This window comes from Myotis nattereri (genome assembly GCF_964212035.1).
Source record: "Myotis nattereri genome assembly, chromosome: Y".
Taxonomy (NCBI): Eukaryota; Metazoa; Chordata; class Mammalia; order Chiroptera; family Vespertilionidae; genus Myotis; species Myotis nattereri.
In genome coordinates, this window is record NC_138094.1 from 9,146,296 (window position 1) to 9,160,606 (window position 14,311).

A 14,311-nucleotide genomic window follows, 5' to 3' on the forward strand; every position below is an offset into this window, starting at 1 on the left:
CTTCTCTCCTGGATTATTAGTCATCCACACTCTGCTCTGGTTCCGCTCACCATCATGCTGAACCCCAATGTCTTCAACTAAACAGGCTGCCTTTCTCAAATGAAATAAATTCAGCTCTATAAAGCTACACTCCTCAACTACGACCATTTTTCTGCCCTCAATGACCTTCCAAATCCTCCCAAGAGCTGCAACAGAACAATCACCTACAACAAGCATGTCAAACTCATGGCCCACAGGCCGCACGTGGCCCACAATGAATATGTTTGTGGCTCAGCGAATATAACAGTATGTAGCGTATTAATAAAAATTTCGTAACCTGATTTTTACAATAACCTGATTTACATAATTATTAATTACTAACTACATTTGCTAATGACTGATTATAATTGTGTTGCATTCATTTCCCTTGTGCGCCTTACGCGCAGGCGTGCCATTTCTCTCCATTAATACTAGCAGACAATATTTTAGCACCCGATGACCACATCATTAGTCTTGTACTGACTTGTTTGGTATGTGCAACAGGAAATACTTTGCTTTTGGAGAATGAGAAAAGTAGGTTTATTTGCATTGTGCTTATTAATCTGTCCAGTTATTCAGTGTCTGGGAAGTTAATGTTCAATGCAAAATACTAATTTTTATTAAAACGTTCTATTATTTTTTGTTAACGATTACTCATTTATTTTAGCCCTTTGTATCCAGCATGTCTTTATCGAAATAAACCTTTCTATGAAAATTGAAGCTTTTGTTTTGCAGCCCACATAAACTTGGTTCGTGTTAGTGTTTGAAATTCTTCACCTACATGCACTTGGTCTGGTCTACTTCAATTCCAGGTTGCCCACTTCAGCAGTACCCTCAAAACAGCTCGAGAATCCTATCAGCTTCAGAGAGCTGCTCTGCTCCTTCTGCAACCCCCCGCCACCCAGTGGCCATTCCATACCTCTGGTCCTCTCCTTATCACTTAATTCTCACATCTGCTGCAATTTTAGTGAGGTTGTCTCACGCCCCTGACTCGGACATTCACTTCCACTCTTCCTTCCAGTAATCTCGAAAAAAGAAGTCTTAGTATCCTTTTCAAAGCTGATTCTTCCAGGTGTATTCTTGACCGCAGTCCCTACTAGTCCTCTAGGCCAGTGATGGCGAACCTATGACACGCGTACCATTTTGGGTGACACGCATCGAAAGAGACAAAAAATTGCGTATTCATATATTTGTCTCTCGCAATGGCCAGAGCTGGGCATCACTCGAGTAATATTATTACTCATGTTACTCATGATCAATTACACAATTCTAAAACCAGATGTAAGCATGTACATCAGTGTTGCGTAGCAAAGATACATTGTGAAAACATCCAAGATACACTGTTCCAATATTGGCATTAATATGAAAAGGTTAAGAATTGCACTATAAAGAGATTAATCTTTACTCAAGACACTTTATTTTTACTCGAGTGACAAAATGCCCAATTCTGGAAACGGCCTCATTATTGTCAACATGTGCCTCGGGTAAGCTTCCTGTGCGTTCGGGTGCATTCGGCAAACGGACGCACTTGATCGCCATGTTCATTAGGAGACAGGAGTGGGAAGGTTAGAAGAAAAAGATATAAGGGGAGAAAAATGGCGGAGGTATAAACGGACGTGTCCTGTGCCTTGTCCTGGAGCAGATAAGGGTGAGCAGCTGAAACGGGTAACATACAGCCCGAATAGGCAGAGGATATTCAGCTGAGAGACAGTCTGCAGCTGGGAAAGACAGAGAACTCCCAGAAAAAAAAGGACGGTTGGAGACTGCGGCTGAAACGTCTCCCTGTGTGCCGGCTCAGCAGCGGAGACTGTGCCATCTTGAGTGGCTGTTACAGACAACCAGAGATCAGCTACTAACCTGGAAACAAGGGATCTCAAGCAGCGTGACTGCGTGAACTCAGACGAGCACTGCTTCTTCTCACAGAAAGGTTAGACTTCCCCTAAAGGTGCGGTTTGCAATTCAGGTTGGAGAGAGAACCGCGCGGGGTGAAATCTGCGCCCCACAGAATCCGTGGCCCTTGGGACCAGCGTGACCCTCAAGTGGGGAAGGGGCCCCACAGGGCTGCTGGCAGAAGGGAACGATAAAAATAAGCACATAGCTGGACTGGATGCAAAAAAGCAGCCTCGGATTCTGCCAGTCTGCCGGGTGCTTGGTGCCAGGGGCGAGTGGGTGCGTGGAGACTGTGCGCAGACCTGGAAGGTGGAGGCTTGCAAATTCGCACAACTTCTCAGGCTCTTGTTGTTACAGTTCCCCTTAGATCCGTGTGTTTGATTATTAAACCCAGTGAATGGGATTCCCCAGGTGGGGTCATTCACATAGCCTGTAGGGGAAAGATCTTTTTGGGGAGCCTGGGAAACAGAGCGGGGAGTAATGATTAAAGAACCAGCTCTGGGCAGTGGACTTTCCCAAACCAGTTTCAAGTAACATAGAGAAAATAAACCCTAACTACTGGATAGAGAGGACTTATAGCCTCGGAGGTCAATCCAGACACACTGCCACCCAGAGGCAGAGCCACGAACTGTCTCTTCTGTAAATGCAAATAAAGGCAGTCTGGTAAACAAATACAACCTGCCTTAAAATCAGGACTGTGGTTTACAGCACGGAGGGACAGTGTATCGCAGGGAAATTCAACAATCTCCTAAATGCCTGGCAGGACTAAGGCGTGCCAAAAAGAAGAGTAGAAGATCTGAAGCACCTTCACTACTGCACATTTTTATCTTTTTTTCTTTTTAATTCTTTTTTCACCATTTCATAAAGAACCTATTATTATTTTTTTTCATCACCTGATTTTACCTTTGTAATTACTACATTTTTTTAGCCAGTATTATTGCTATCATTTTACCACTTTTTCAAGTGTCATTTTATTTTTTTTTCGTTATTTTATTTTGGAATTAGTGTTCTACACTCTATTTTCATCGTTCCTTTAGCATCAGTTCTCTCTATCTCACCTTTACCCTTAAGCCATAACTCTTCCTCACTTTTCCCCTTCTGTTGTCCTGTTCCTCTTACCCTATTCCTGCTTTAGATTTTCCCTATTCATTCTTTTTACCCACTGTCTAAATTTCACCCTACTTATATACCTAATTTCCAATCCCTTGCTCTAAATCCATACACACCTCTCTCTTCTCGTTCTTCACTACCCAATTTTTTTTCTCTGTCTGTCGTTTTGCTAGTGTTTGCTTGATTTTGAGTATATTTTTTTTTATGCTTGTTTGGGAGATTGTTTTGTTTTTCATTTTTATTTTCCTGTTTTGCTTTTTCTTTCTCTGGTTATTTTTGTGCTTCTGTTTTCCCTTGCCTCGCCTGATATTAGTGGTTGATTGTAGTTTGCATTAATCTCCAGGGATCTGCTGCTGGAATTCATTGGGATTATTTGTGGTTCTATTAGAGTTTTCTCCCCAAATAGCCTCTTCCCCACCTCTAATTCATTCTCTCACTTTTTTTTTTCTTCTTTCTTCTCTCCCTTTTCCCAATCTCATTTCGGCATTCCTTTTTGTTTTTTTCTTTCTCTCTTTAATCTTTTTCTCTTTTTTCTTCTTTATCCCCTAATTCTCTTCGCTCAGTGGTCACCTTTATTTGGGGTTATTAATATCGTAAATACATTTGTTTTCGGTGCCTTGTATGTTGTGCCTTGTTGTGTTGTATTTTGTGCCTTTAAATCAACGCATCAGAAAGAGAACTACATAACCAAACACCTGGAGAAGAGAGATCATGGTGAAAAAAGAACCAACCCACATATGAAAGAAAAACAGGCATCATCAGAAAAGGAAGTAAACGAAATGGGGGCAATGGAGGCAAGCACCCTGTCAAAGAAAGAAATCAGAGAAATGGCCATAAGGTGGATGAAAAGAATGGAAGACAAATTCAACAATATGTGTAGGAACCAAGAGGAAATGAAGAAAAACCAAGAAGAAATGAAAAATGACATCACTGCTATAAAGAACTCAATAGAAAGCATCAACAGTAGACTAGGAGAAGCAGAGGACCACATAAGCGAGCTAGAAGACAAGGTAGGAAAAAATACCCAAACAGAGCAGCTTCTAGAAAAAAAAATTAAAAAGCATGAGGACAGCCTAAGAGAACTCTGGGACAACACTAAACGAAACAACATCCAAATAACAGGGGTCCCAGAAGGAGAGGAAACTGAGCAAGGAATAGAAAACCTGTTTGAAAAAATAATAACGGAAAATTTCCCTGAGATAGGGAAGAAAAAACTCACACAAATCCAAGAAGCTCACAGAGTCCCAAACATAATGAACCCAAAACGACCGACACCAAGGCACATAATAATTAAATTGGCAAACACCAACGACAAAGCAAGAATATTAAAAGCAGCCAGAGAGAGACAGAAAGTTACCTACAAAGGATCCTCCATCAGACTAGAGACCGATTTCTCAACAGAAACACATCAGGCAAGAAAGGAATGGAATGAAATATACAAAGTCATGCAAAGGAAGGGTCTGAATCCAAGAATACTGTACCCAGCGAGGCTATCAATCAAAATTGAGGGTCAAATCAGGAGCTTCACAGACAAAAACGGTCTACGGGAGTTTATTACAACCGAGCCAGCAATGCAAGAAATGCTAAAGGGTCTGCTGTAAAAAGAAAAAATAGGAAACAAAGAAGGAACGCAACAGTAAAGATCAAAAATGGTGACTAACAAGTTTCTATCAATAATAACTTTAAATGTAAATGGATTAAATGCCCCAGTAAAAACGCATAGGGTAAATGAGTGGATAAGAAAACATGACCCATATATCCGCTGTCTACAGGAAACCCAACTCAGAAAAAAAGACGCACACAGACTGATGGTGAAGTAATGGAAAAAGGTTTTTTAGGCCAATGGAAGTGAAAAAAAAACCGGGGTAGCAATACTTATATCTAACAAATTAGATCTCAAAGTGAAGGACATAAAAAGAGATAAAGAAGGCCACTTCATAATACTAAACGGAGGAGTCCAACAAGAAGAAATAACTCTGGTAAATATATATGCACCCAATATAGGAACACCCAAATATGTAAGAAAACTTCTGGAGGAGATCAAGGGAGAGATTGACAGCAATACAATCATAGTAGGGGACCTTAACACCCCATTATCACCATTGGACAAATCCTCTAAACAAAAACTCAGCAAAGAAACATCAATCCTAAATGACTCACTAGATCAGATGGAATTAATTGACATCTTCAGAACATTTCACCCCAAAGCCACAGAATACACATTCTCCTCAACTGCACATTTGTCATCTTCAAAGATAGAGCATGTACTGGGTCACAGATAAAGTCTCTTCAAATTCAAGAAAATTGAAATCATATCCAGCATCTTCTCAGACCACAAACGCATAAAACTGGAAATCAACTACAACAAAAACAATCCAAGAAAATCAAACACATGGAGACTAAATAGCATGCTATTAAGCAACGACTGGGTTACCAGAGAGATCAAAGAAGAAATAAAAAACATCATGGCAACAAACAAAAATGAAAACACAACAATCCAAAACCTATGGGACACAGTGAAAGAACTCTTGAGAGGGAAGTTCACAGCTCTACAAGCCTACTGCAAGAAACAAGAAACAATGAGAATAAATGACCTAACTCTACAACGCAAAGAGTTAGAAAGAGAGCAACAAAAAAAGCCCACTCTAAGCAGAAGGAAGGAAATAACAAAGATCAGAGCGGAGATAAACAACACAGAGACCAAAAAAAACAATACAAAAGATCAACAAAAACAAGATCTGGTTCTTTGAAAGGATAAACAAGATTGATACACCTCTAGCCAGGCTCACCAAGAAACAAAGAGAGAGGACCCAAGTAAACAAAATCAGGAATGAAATAGGAGAAATAACAACAGACCCCATAGAAATACAAAGGATTGTTAGAAAATACTATGAACTCTACTCCAACACACTAGACAACCTGGAGGAAATGGACATATTCCTAGAAAAATACAACATTCCAAAACTTAATCAGGAAGAATCTAAAAATTTCAATGGGCCAATAACTATGGAGGAAATCGAAGCAGTAATCAAAAAGCTTCCAGCAAACAAAAGCCCGGGGCCAGACGGCTTCACAGGGGAGTTTTACCAAACATTGAAGGAAGAACTAAACCTATCCTCCTCAGACTATGTCAAAAGATCCAAGAGGAAGGAACACTTCCCAGCTCATTCTATGAAGCCAGCATCACCCTAACACCAAAACCAGATAAAGACAACACAATGAAAGAGAATTATAGGCCAATATCCCTCAAGAACATAGATGCCAAAATCCTCAACAAAATCCTAGCAAATCGGATCCAGCAGTACATCAAAAAGATCATACACCATGACTAAGTAGGATTTATCCCAGGGATGCAAGGATGGTACAATATCCGCAAATCAATAAATGTGATACATCACGTAAACAAATTGAGAGAAAAAAACCGTATAATCATATCAATTGATGCGGAAAAAGCATTTGACTAAATCCAACACTCTTTCTTGATAAAAACTCTCAGCAAGATAGGAATTGAGGGATCATACCTCAACATAATAAAAGCCATATATGACAAACCAATAGCCAACATCATAATCAATGGGCAAAAACTAAAATCATTCCCCTTAAAATCAGGAACAAGACAGGGATGCCCCCTCTCACCACTCCAGTTCAATACAGTACTGGAAGTACTAGCCATTGCGATCAGACAAGAAGAAATAAGAGGCATCCAGATTGGAAAAAAAGAAGTAAAACTGTCCTTATTTGCAGATGACATGATACTGTACATACAGAACCCAAAAGACTCCATCAAAAAATTATTAGACTTAATAAATGAATTCAGCAATGTAGCAGGATACAAAATTAATGCTAAGAAATCCATGGCATTTCTTTACACCAAAAGTGAACTTACCGAGAGTGAAACTACAAAAGCAATCCCATTTACCATTGAACCAAAAAAATTAAAATACCTAGGAATAAACTTAACTAAGGAGGTAAAAGACTTATATGCAAAAAACTACAGGACACTGAAAACAGAGGTAGAGGAAGACAGAAACAGATGGAAGAACACACCGTGTTCATGGATTGGTAGAATCAACATCATCAAAATGTCCATACTACCCAAAGGAATCTATAGATTCAATGCAATCCCCATTAAATTACCAATGGCATATTTCACAAATCTAGAACGAACGTTCCAAAAATTCATCTGGAATAAAAAAAAGATCCCGAATAGCTGCAGCAATCCCGATAAAGAAGAACAAAGTAGGTGGGATCTCAATACCAGATATCAAACTGTATTACAAAGCCACTGTTCTTAAAACAGCTTGGTACTGGCACAAGAACAGACATATAGGTCAATGGAATAGAATAGAGACCCCAGAAATCGACACAAACCACTATGCCCAATTAATATTCGACAAAGGAGGCAAGAGCATACAATGGAGTCAAGACAGTCTCTTCAATAAATGCTGTTGGGAAAATTAGACAGATACATGCAAAAAGATGAAACTAGACCACCAACTCACACCAGACACAAAATTAAACTCAAAATGGATAAAAACTTCAATGTAAGATGGGAAACCATAAAAATACTAGAGGAATCCACAGGCAGCGAAATTGCAAACATATGCCCAAGGAATTTCCTCTCTGATAATGCTCCTAGGGCAATGGAGACTAAAGAGGAAATAAACAAATGGGACTACATCAAAATAAAAAGCTTTTGCACAGCAACGGAAACCATCAACAAAACAACAAGAAGACCCACTGTATGGGAGAACATATTTGCCAATGATACCACCGACAGGGGTTTAATTTCCAACATTTACAGGGGTCTCATGTAACTTAACAAAAGGAAGATAAACAATCCAATAAAAAAATGGGCAACGGACCTAGATGAACACTTTTCGAAAGAGGACATACAGAAGGCCGAAAGACATATGAAAACATGCTCAAAGTCACTAATTATAGGAGAGATACAAATCAAAACGACAACGCGTTATCATCTCACAACTGTCAGAATGGCTATCATCAAAAAATCAACAAACAACAAGTGTTGGAGAGGATGTGGAGAAAAAGGAACCCTTCTGCACTGCTGGTGGGAATACAGACTGGTGCAGCCACTGTGGAGAACAGTATGTAGCCACCTCAAAAAACTAAAAATGGAACTCCCATTTGACCCAGTGATCCCACTAGTAGGAATATATCCCAAGAAACCAGAAACACCAATCAGAAAGGATATATGCACCCCTATGTTCATAGCAGCACAATTCACCATAGCTAAGATTTGGAAACAGCCTAAGAGCCCATCAGCAGATGAGTGGATTAGAAAACTGTGGTACATATACACAATGGAATACTATGCTGCGGTAAAAAAGAAGGAACTCTTGCCTTTTGCAACAGCATGGGTGGAACTGGAGAGCATTATGCTAAGTGAAATAAGTCAGTCAGAGAAAGATAAATACCACATGATCTCACTCATTTGTGGATTATAGAGAACAACATAGACTGATGAAAAGGGACAGATCCAAAGACTGAGAAACAGCAATCAGGCTATCAATCCCCAGAAGGAAAGTAGGGGAGGGCGGGGGTAAGGTGAAGAGATCAACCGAAGGACTTGTATACATGTATATAAGCCAAACCAATGGACATGGACAACAGGGGGATGGGAGCATGAGTGTGTGGGGAGGTTGGGGAGGCTGGGGATAATGGGGGGGAAGAGGACACATTTGTAATACCTTACCTAATAAAAAAAAAACAAAAAGATATACAGTGCAACAGTGCTCAACGAGACATTCTGAGTGTCAGATAATTGATTACAGCACCATATATTTGTTGGTTATACGTACTGTTTTTGAATTGTTTTGCAACAGGAGTCAGTGCAACAACACTGCAAAAAGTTAATAGGTAAGAAAACTATCAACCTTTTATAAAAAATGCCGTCATTTATGTTTATTTTTGCAGCCTTGTGATGGAGAATCAAAAAAATAAAAAAGCAAGATTGAATGATAAGGGAAGTGGAAGTAGCAGTAGCCGACCCTTAAAAAGACATATGCACTGAGATGTACGGGATTGTCAACAGAAACAACAATTCATTGTGCATAGTGTTTAATGAAACAGTAGTAAGCAGAACGTGGAATGTAAAGAGACATTTTGAAACTAATCATTGTCAGTTCTTGAAAAAAAGTATTGATGAGAGGAAGGAATGCATTTCTAGGCAGCTACACCTCTATAAAAGTCAATCAAATTCCATCATTAAATTTGTAAGATGCTCTACAAATTTAATATCAGCAAGTTACTATATTGCTCTCTCCATAGCTCAGCATGGAAAAAACCCTCAGTGACAGAGAATTTAGTAAGGAAACATTTCTAAGAGGTGCACCAGCTCTATTTCACGATATGAAAAAAAAAAAGATGATGTTATTAAAAGAATTTCTAAGTTACCACTCAGTAGAAATACTATCAAAGGCAGAATAGCTCTCATAGCCAGTTAGCCTGGAGGCCAAATCACCCCCGGTATTGCCGACAACAATCAAGGCTTAACTACAACAAGACTGCGCACAAAGACCACTAGGGGGTGCACCAAGAAAAGATAAAAAAATGCGGAGGCAAAGAAATAGGACGCAAATGTCAGAAATGGAAGATATAGAGCTCAAAACCACACTTTTAAGGTCTCTCAAGAACTGTCTAGAAGCTGCTGATAAACTTAGTAAGGCCCTCGAAAAGACTGGTGAGACCGCCGATAAATGTAGTGAGATCCTCAAGAAATCTAATGAGACCCTCGATGTTGTGATAAAGAACCAACTAGAAATTAAGCATACACTGACTGAAATAAAGAATACTATACAGACACCCAACAGCAGACCAGAGGAGCGCAAGAATCAAGTCAAAGATTCGAAATGCGAAGAAGCAAAGAACACCCAACTGGAAAAGCAAAAAGAAAAAAGAATCCGAAAATACGAAGATAGTGTAAGGAGCCTCTGGGACAGCTTCAAGCGTACCAACATCAGAATTATAGGGGTGCCAGAAGATGAGAGAGAGCAAGATATTGAAAACCTATTTGAAGAAATAATGACAGAAAACTTCCCCCACCTGGTGAAAGAAATAGACTTACAGGTCCAGGAAGCGCAGAGAACCCCAAACAAAAGGAATCCAAAGGGGACCACACCAAGACACATCATAATTAAAATGCCAAGAGCAAAAGACAAAGAGAGAATCTTAAAAGCAGCAAGAGAAAGAAACTCAGTTACCTACAAGGGAATACCCATACGACTGTCAGCTCATTTCTCAACAGAAACTTTGCAGGCCAGAAGGGAGTGGCAAGAAATACTCAAAGTGATGAATACCAAGAACCTACAACCAAGATTACTTTATCCAGCAAAGCTATCATTCAGAACTGAAGGTCAGATAAAGAGCTTCACAGATAAGGAAAAGCTAAAGGAGTTCATCACCACCAAACCAGGATTATATGAAATGCTGAAAGGTATCCTTTAAGAAGAGGAAGAAGAAGAAAAAGGTAAAGATACAAATTATGAACAACAAACATGCATCTATCAACAAGTGAATCTAAGAATCAAGTGAATAAATAATCTGGTGATCATAATAGAATCAGGGACATAGAAAAAAAAATCATACACCTATGGGTGAGGACAGTAGGGGGTGGGGGTAAGGGCAGAGGGTGGGGTGGGAACTGGGTGGCAGGGAGCTATGGGGGGAAAATAGAGGAACAACTGTAATAATCTGAACAATAAAGATTTAATTTAAAAAAAAAAGGTAGAATAACAAATCTTGACAAAAACGTACAAAGTCAATAAAAAAAAGACTTAAATAGATGTAAATATTTTTTGATTTCTCTTGATGAAACTACTGATGTCACATCATATGCTCGGTTGGCCATTATTGCTAGATATTCTGATGGTCTCACTATGAGAGAAGAGTTGATAAAGTTAGAATAAGTGCCAATGAGTACATCAGGAAACCAAATATGTAAAGTTGTTATAAAAACATTCAGTGTCCTAAACATTGATATCTCTAAAATTGTGTCAGTCACGACAGACGGGGCACCAAAGATGGTGGGAAAAAAGTGGGATTCCTGAAATTGTTTATGGAAGCTATTAGACATCCACTTGCACCTTTTCATTGCATTATCCATCAGGAGGTGTTGTGTGCCAAATCGGGATTCTCTGAATTGAATGATTTAATGTCAGTTGTAACAAAAATTGTGAATTTTATAGCTTCTCGACCCCTTCACAAGCGAGAATTTTCTGTACTTTTACAGGAAGTTGATTCAACCTACAGTGGACTACTGATGTTCAATCGTGTGAGATGGCTAAGTCAAGGAAAACTACTTGAGCGATTTGTGGAGTGCTTTGAAGAAATTATGGTATTTATTGAGAATAAGGATCTGGCAAACTTTCCTCAGATCAATGATCATAAGTCGGTCAGCAATTTGATGTTTTTTACAGATCTCTCTGTTCATATGAATGAACTGAACTTAAAATTACAAGGTTTTGGCAAAAATATTGACGTTATGTTTGGATACATCAAATCTTCTGAAAGTAAACTTAAAATTTTCAAGCGAGATATTGAAACTAAAACTCGTATTTTCCTCAGATGAAAAAGTATTTCGAGAAGGCTACTACAAGTGTAATGGAGTCTATACTTATGTACCAGAATATAGTAAACACGTTCTTTGAACAGTTCAGCGAAAGATTCAACCAATTTAGAAGCCTAGAACAGACCATTAAAATAATTAAGTATCTGGATGTAGTTTACAGTACTTTGGAATTGAATAATTTCCAATGGATGCAAATTGATGATTTAGAGATGCAACTTGCAGATTTTCAAGGTAGCATTTGGACTCGTGTTTGTCGACTTAAGGTTGAAACTTGAAAATCTGGAACGAAATCGTTTGAAACATGAAGAGTGCAACTATGAAGAAGAAATTTTGAGTGCTTGGAACAGAGTTCCTGACACTTTTAGCAATATAAAAAATCTAGCGATGGCTTTGCTAACAATTTTTTCATCAACATATTTTTGTGAGACTTTGTTCTCAGCATTAAATAATATTAAAATGAACAAAAGGAACCGGCTAACATGATGTTAGTGGCGCTTGCTTGGCTTTGAAGTGCACCAAGTATGAACCTGCAATCGAAGAATTAGCAGACAAACTTCAGCACCAAAAAAGTCACTAATTTCTAGTTTTCGTACCATTTGATTATCATTGTTTGTTTGTTTTTTAATTTTTTATTTTTTATTTATTTATTTATTTATTTATTTATTTTATTTATTTTAATTTATTGCTTAAAGTATTCCAAAGGGTATTATATATGTCGCCATTTTATTCCCCCGCCCTAGACAGTCCCCTAGCCTCCCCTATCCCCCAATGTCTTATGTCCACTGGTTATGCTTATATGCATGCATACAAGTCCTTTAGTTGATCTCTTACCCCCCTACCTCCTGCCCCCCAACCCTCCCCGGCCTTCCCGCTGCAGTTTGACAATCTGTTTGAGGCAGGCCTGCCTCTGTATCTATTATTGTTCAAAAGTTTATAATGGTCTCTATTATCCATGAATGAGTGAGATCATGTGGTATTTTTCCTTCATTGACTGGCTTATTTCACTTAGCATAATGCTCTCCAGTTCCATCCATGACGTTGCAAATGGTAATGATTATCATTGTTTTTATTATTATTTTTTCTTAAATGTACATTGTTTTTCTGTTTTTGTTCATTTTATACATATTTTTGGTTGATTTTTCTTTGTTAAATGGCATTTAAATATATAAAATAAATATCAAAAGTATAAATCTTTTTTTATTATGGTTGCAAATATCAAAAAAATATATGAATATTTCTATATGTGACATGGCACCAGAGTTAAGTTAGGGTTTTTCAAAATTTTTGACACGCCAAGCTCAAAACGTTCACCATCACTGCTCTAGGTCCTCAAGTGTTCCAGCAAATGTCTCATCTCACCCCTGGACTTTTAGCAAATCTACAAGCAGCTGCAGGAAGGAGCCATCCAGTAAATGATTTTAAAATATTGCCTTCTGGTGCTTTTGATTTCTCTCAAGGAACATCTTTTCCCAAGAAGGCTTCCGATCTTGCTTGACAAGCTCTCCAACATCATTCCCAAACCACTAACTCCTCAGACTTTCCTTTCTCTTCCATTTTAATTTGTACTACTTCAGTATTTTTAAAATGCTTCAACTGCAAATTAACTACAAATCATTGTAAATAATAATACTAAACAATTAGTAACAAATTCTCCATGTTTAAGTTCAATATTCATTAATTATACAGGGTATCCCCCCCAAAATGTATACACACTCTAACAGCCGATAGCTCAATTGTGAAAATGATGTTTAATATACACTGCCTTTATAATTATTCAAGGTGTGTTTATATATTTTTGGGACACCCTATATTTATAGTTTAATTCATCTTTGGTCTCATTAACTGTTCCTGTAAAACTCATTCAAAAGGCAAAAAGAAACAACAGCAAGTGGAAAGAGAAATAATAACATGCACAAGAGTACATATCATATTAACTATATAATAAAAGCCATATATTCAAATTGTCCCCTTCACCGGGAGTTCAAGCAGGGGCGGGGCTGGCCAACCACCTGCAGCCTGTCCCCTGAGACCAGCCCCACCTGGCAGCAGGTGGCCAGGGAAAGGGAGGCCCCACCAGCAGGTAGCTACTAGGGAACCTACACATGCCCTGGGCCTCTAGTTTATTAAAGATTCTAGATATTTTCCTATATACCTAAGATTAAGAATGAAAAGATAAGCAAAAATATCACTTTTGTTAACAGCAACAAGATAAACTTACCCTTTCATGCATTTCTGCCTGAAGCTGCTGTTCTAGTTCTCTCTTATATTCATTTAACTTTATTTCTAAAGTTCCTAATGTTGGACGCTGAGGGTAAGCACCTGAAAACTGATCATCAATATGTTGAAGCTTCTCAGCTATTAAAAAAACACAAACAGGGCAGAGGACTCAGGGTAGGTGAGCAAGAAGTCTGTTCAAAAGCAAAGAGTACAGGGATACGGACAGGGGGCATCTGCAATTTACTCTGAACCAATTCAAAAAATTGAGATAGATTACTGGATGAACAGAAAGTGATCAAGCAAACATAATACAAACTTACTGGTGAACTGTAAAACTTTCAACTTTTTTGAATGCTGGAAAATTTCCATCATAAAAGTCAGGGGAAAAGAAAGCAAAAGGTAGGTCAGAAAACAATGGCATCTTTTTCCAGTCTCCAAGTGCCAAAGAGTTCTTTTATGGTCTTTGGTGAAAGCTGAGTCACATGT

At 38.5% G+C, this 14,311-nt stretch overlaps 1 protein-coding gene across 1 annotated transcript in view; it reads right to left on the minus strand.

Moving 5' to 3' along the window:
- The window catches only part of LOC308512321 (centriole and centriolar satellite protein OFD1-like), a gene marked incomplete at both ends in the record, with an annotated part of 142,593 nt that overhangs the window by 37,491 nt on the left and 90,791 nt on the right, over positions 1–14,311 (minus strand). Inside the window, 4 exon segments of the mRNA XM_081082101.1 lie at positions 13,039–13,078; positions 13,080–13,117; positions 13,121–13,201; positions 13,827–13,963. Of these exon segments, the coding sequence (XP_080938227.1) occupies positions 13,039–13,078; positions 13,080–13,117; positions 13,121–13,201; positions 13,827–13,963 (296 nt within the window).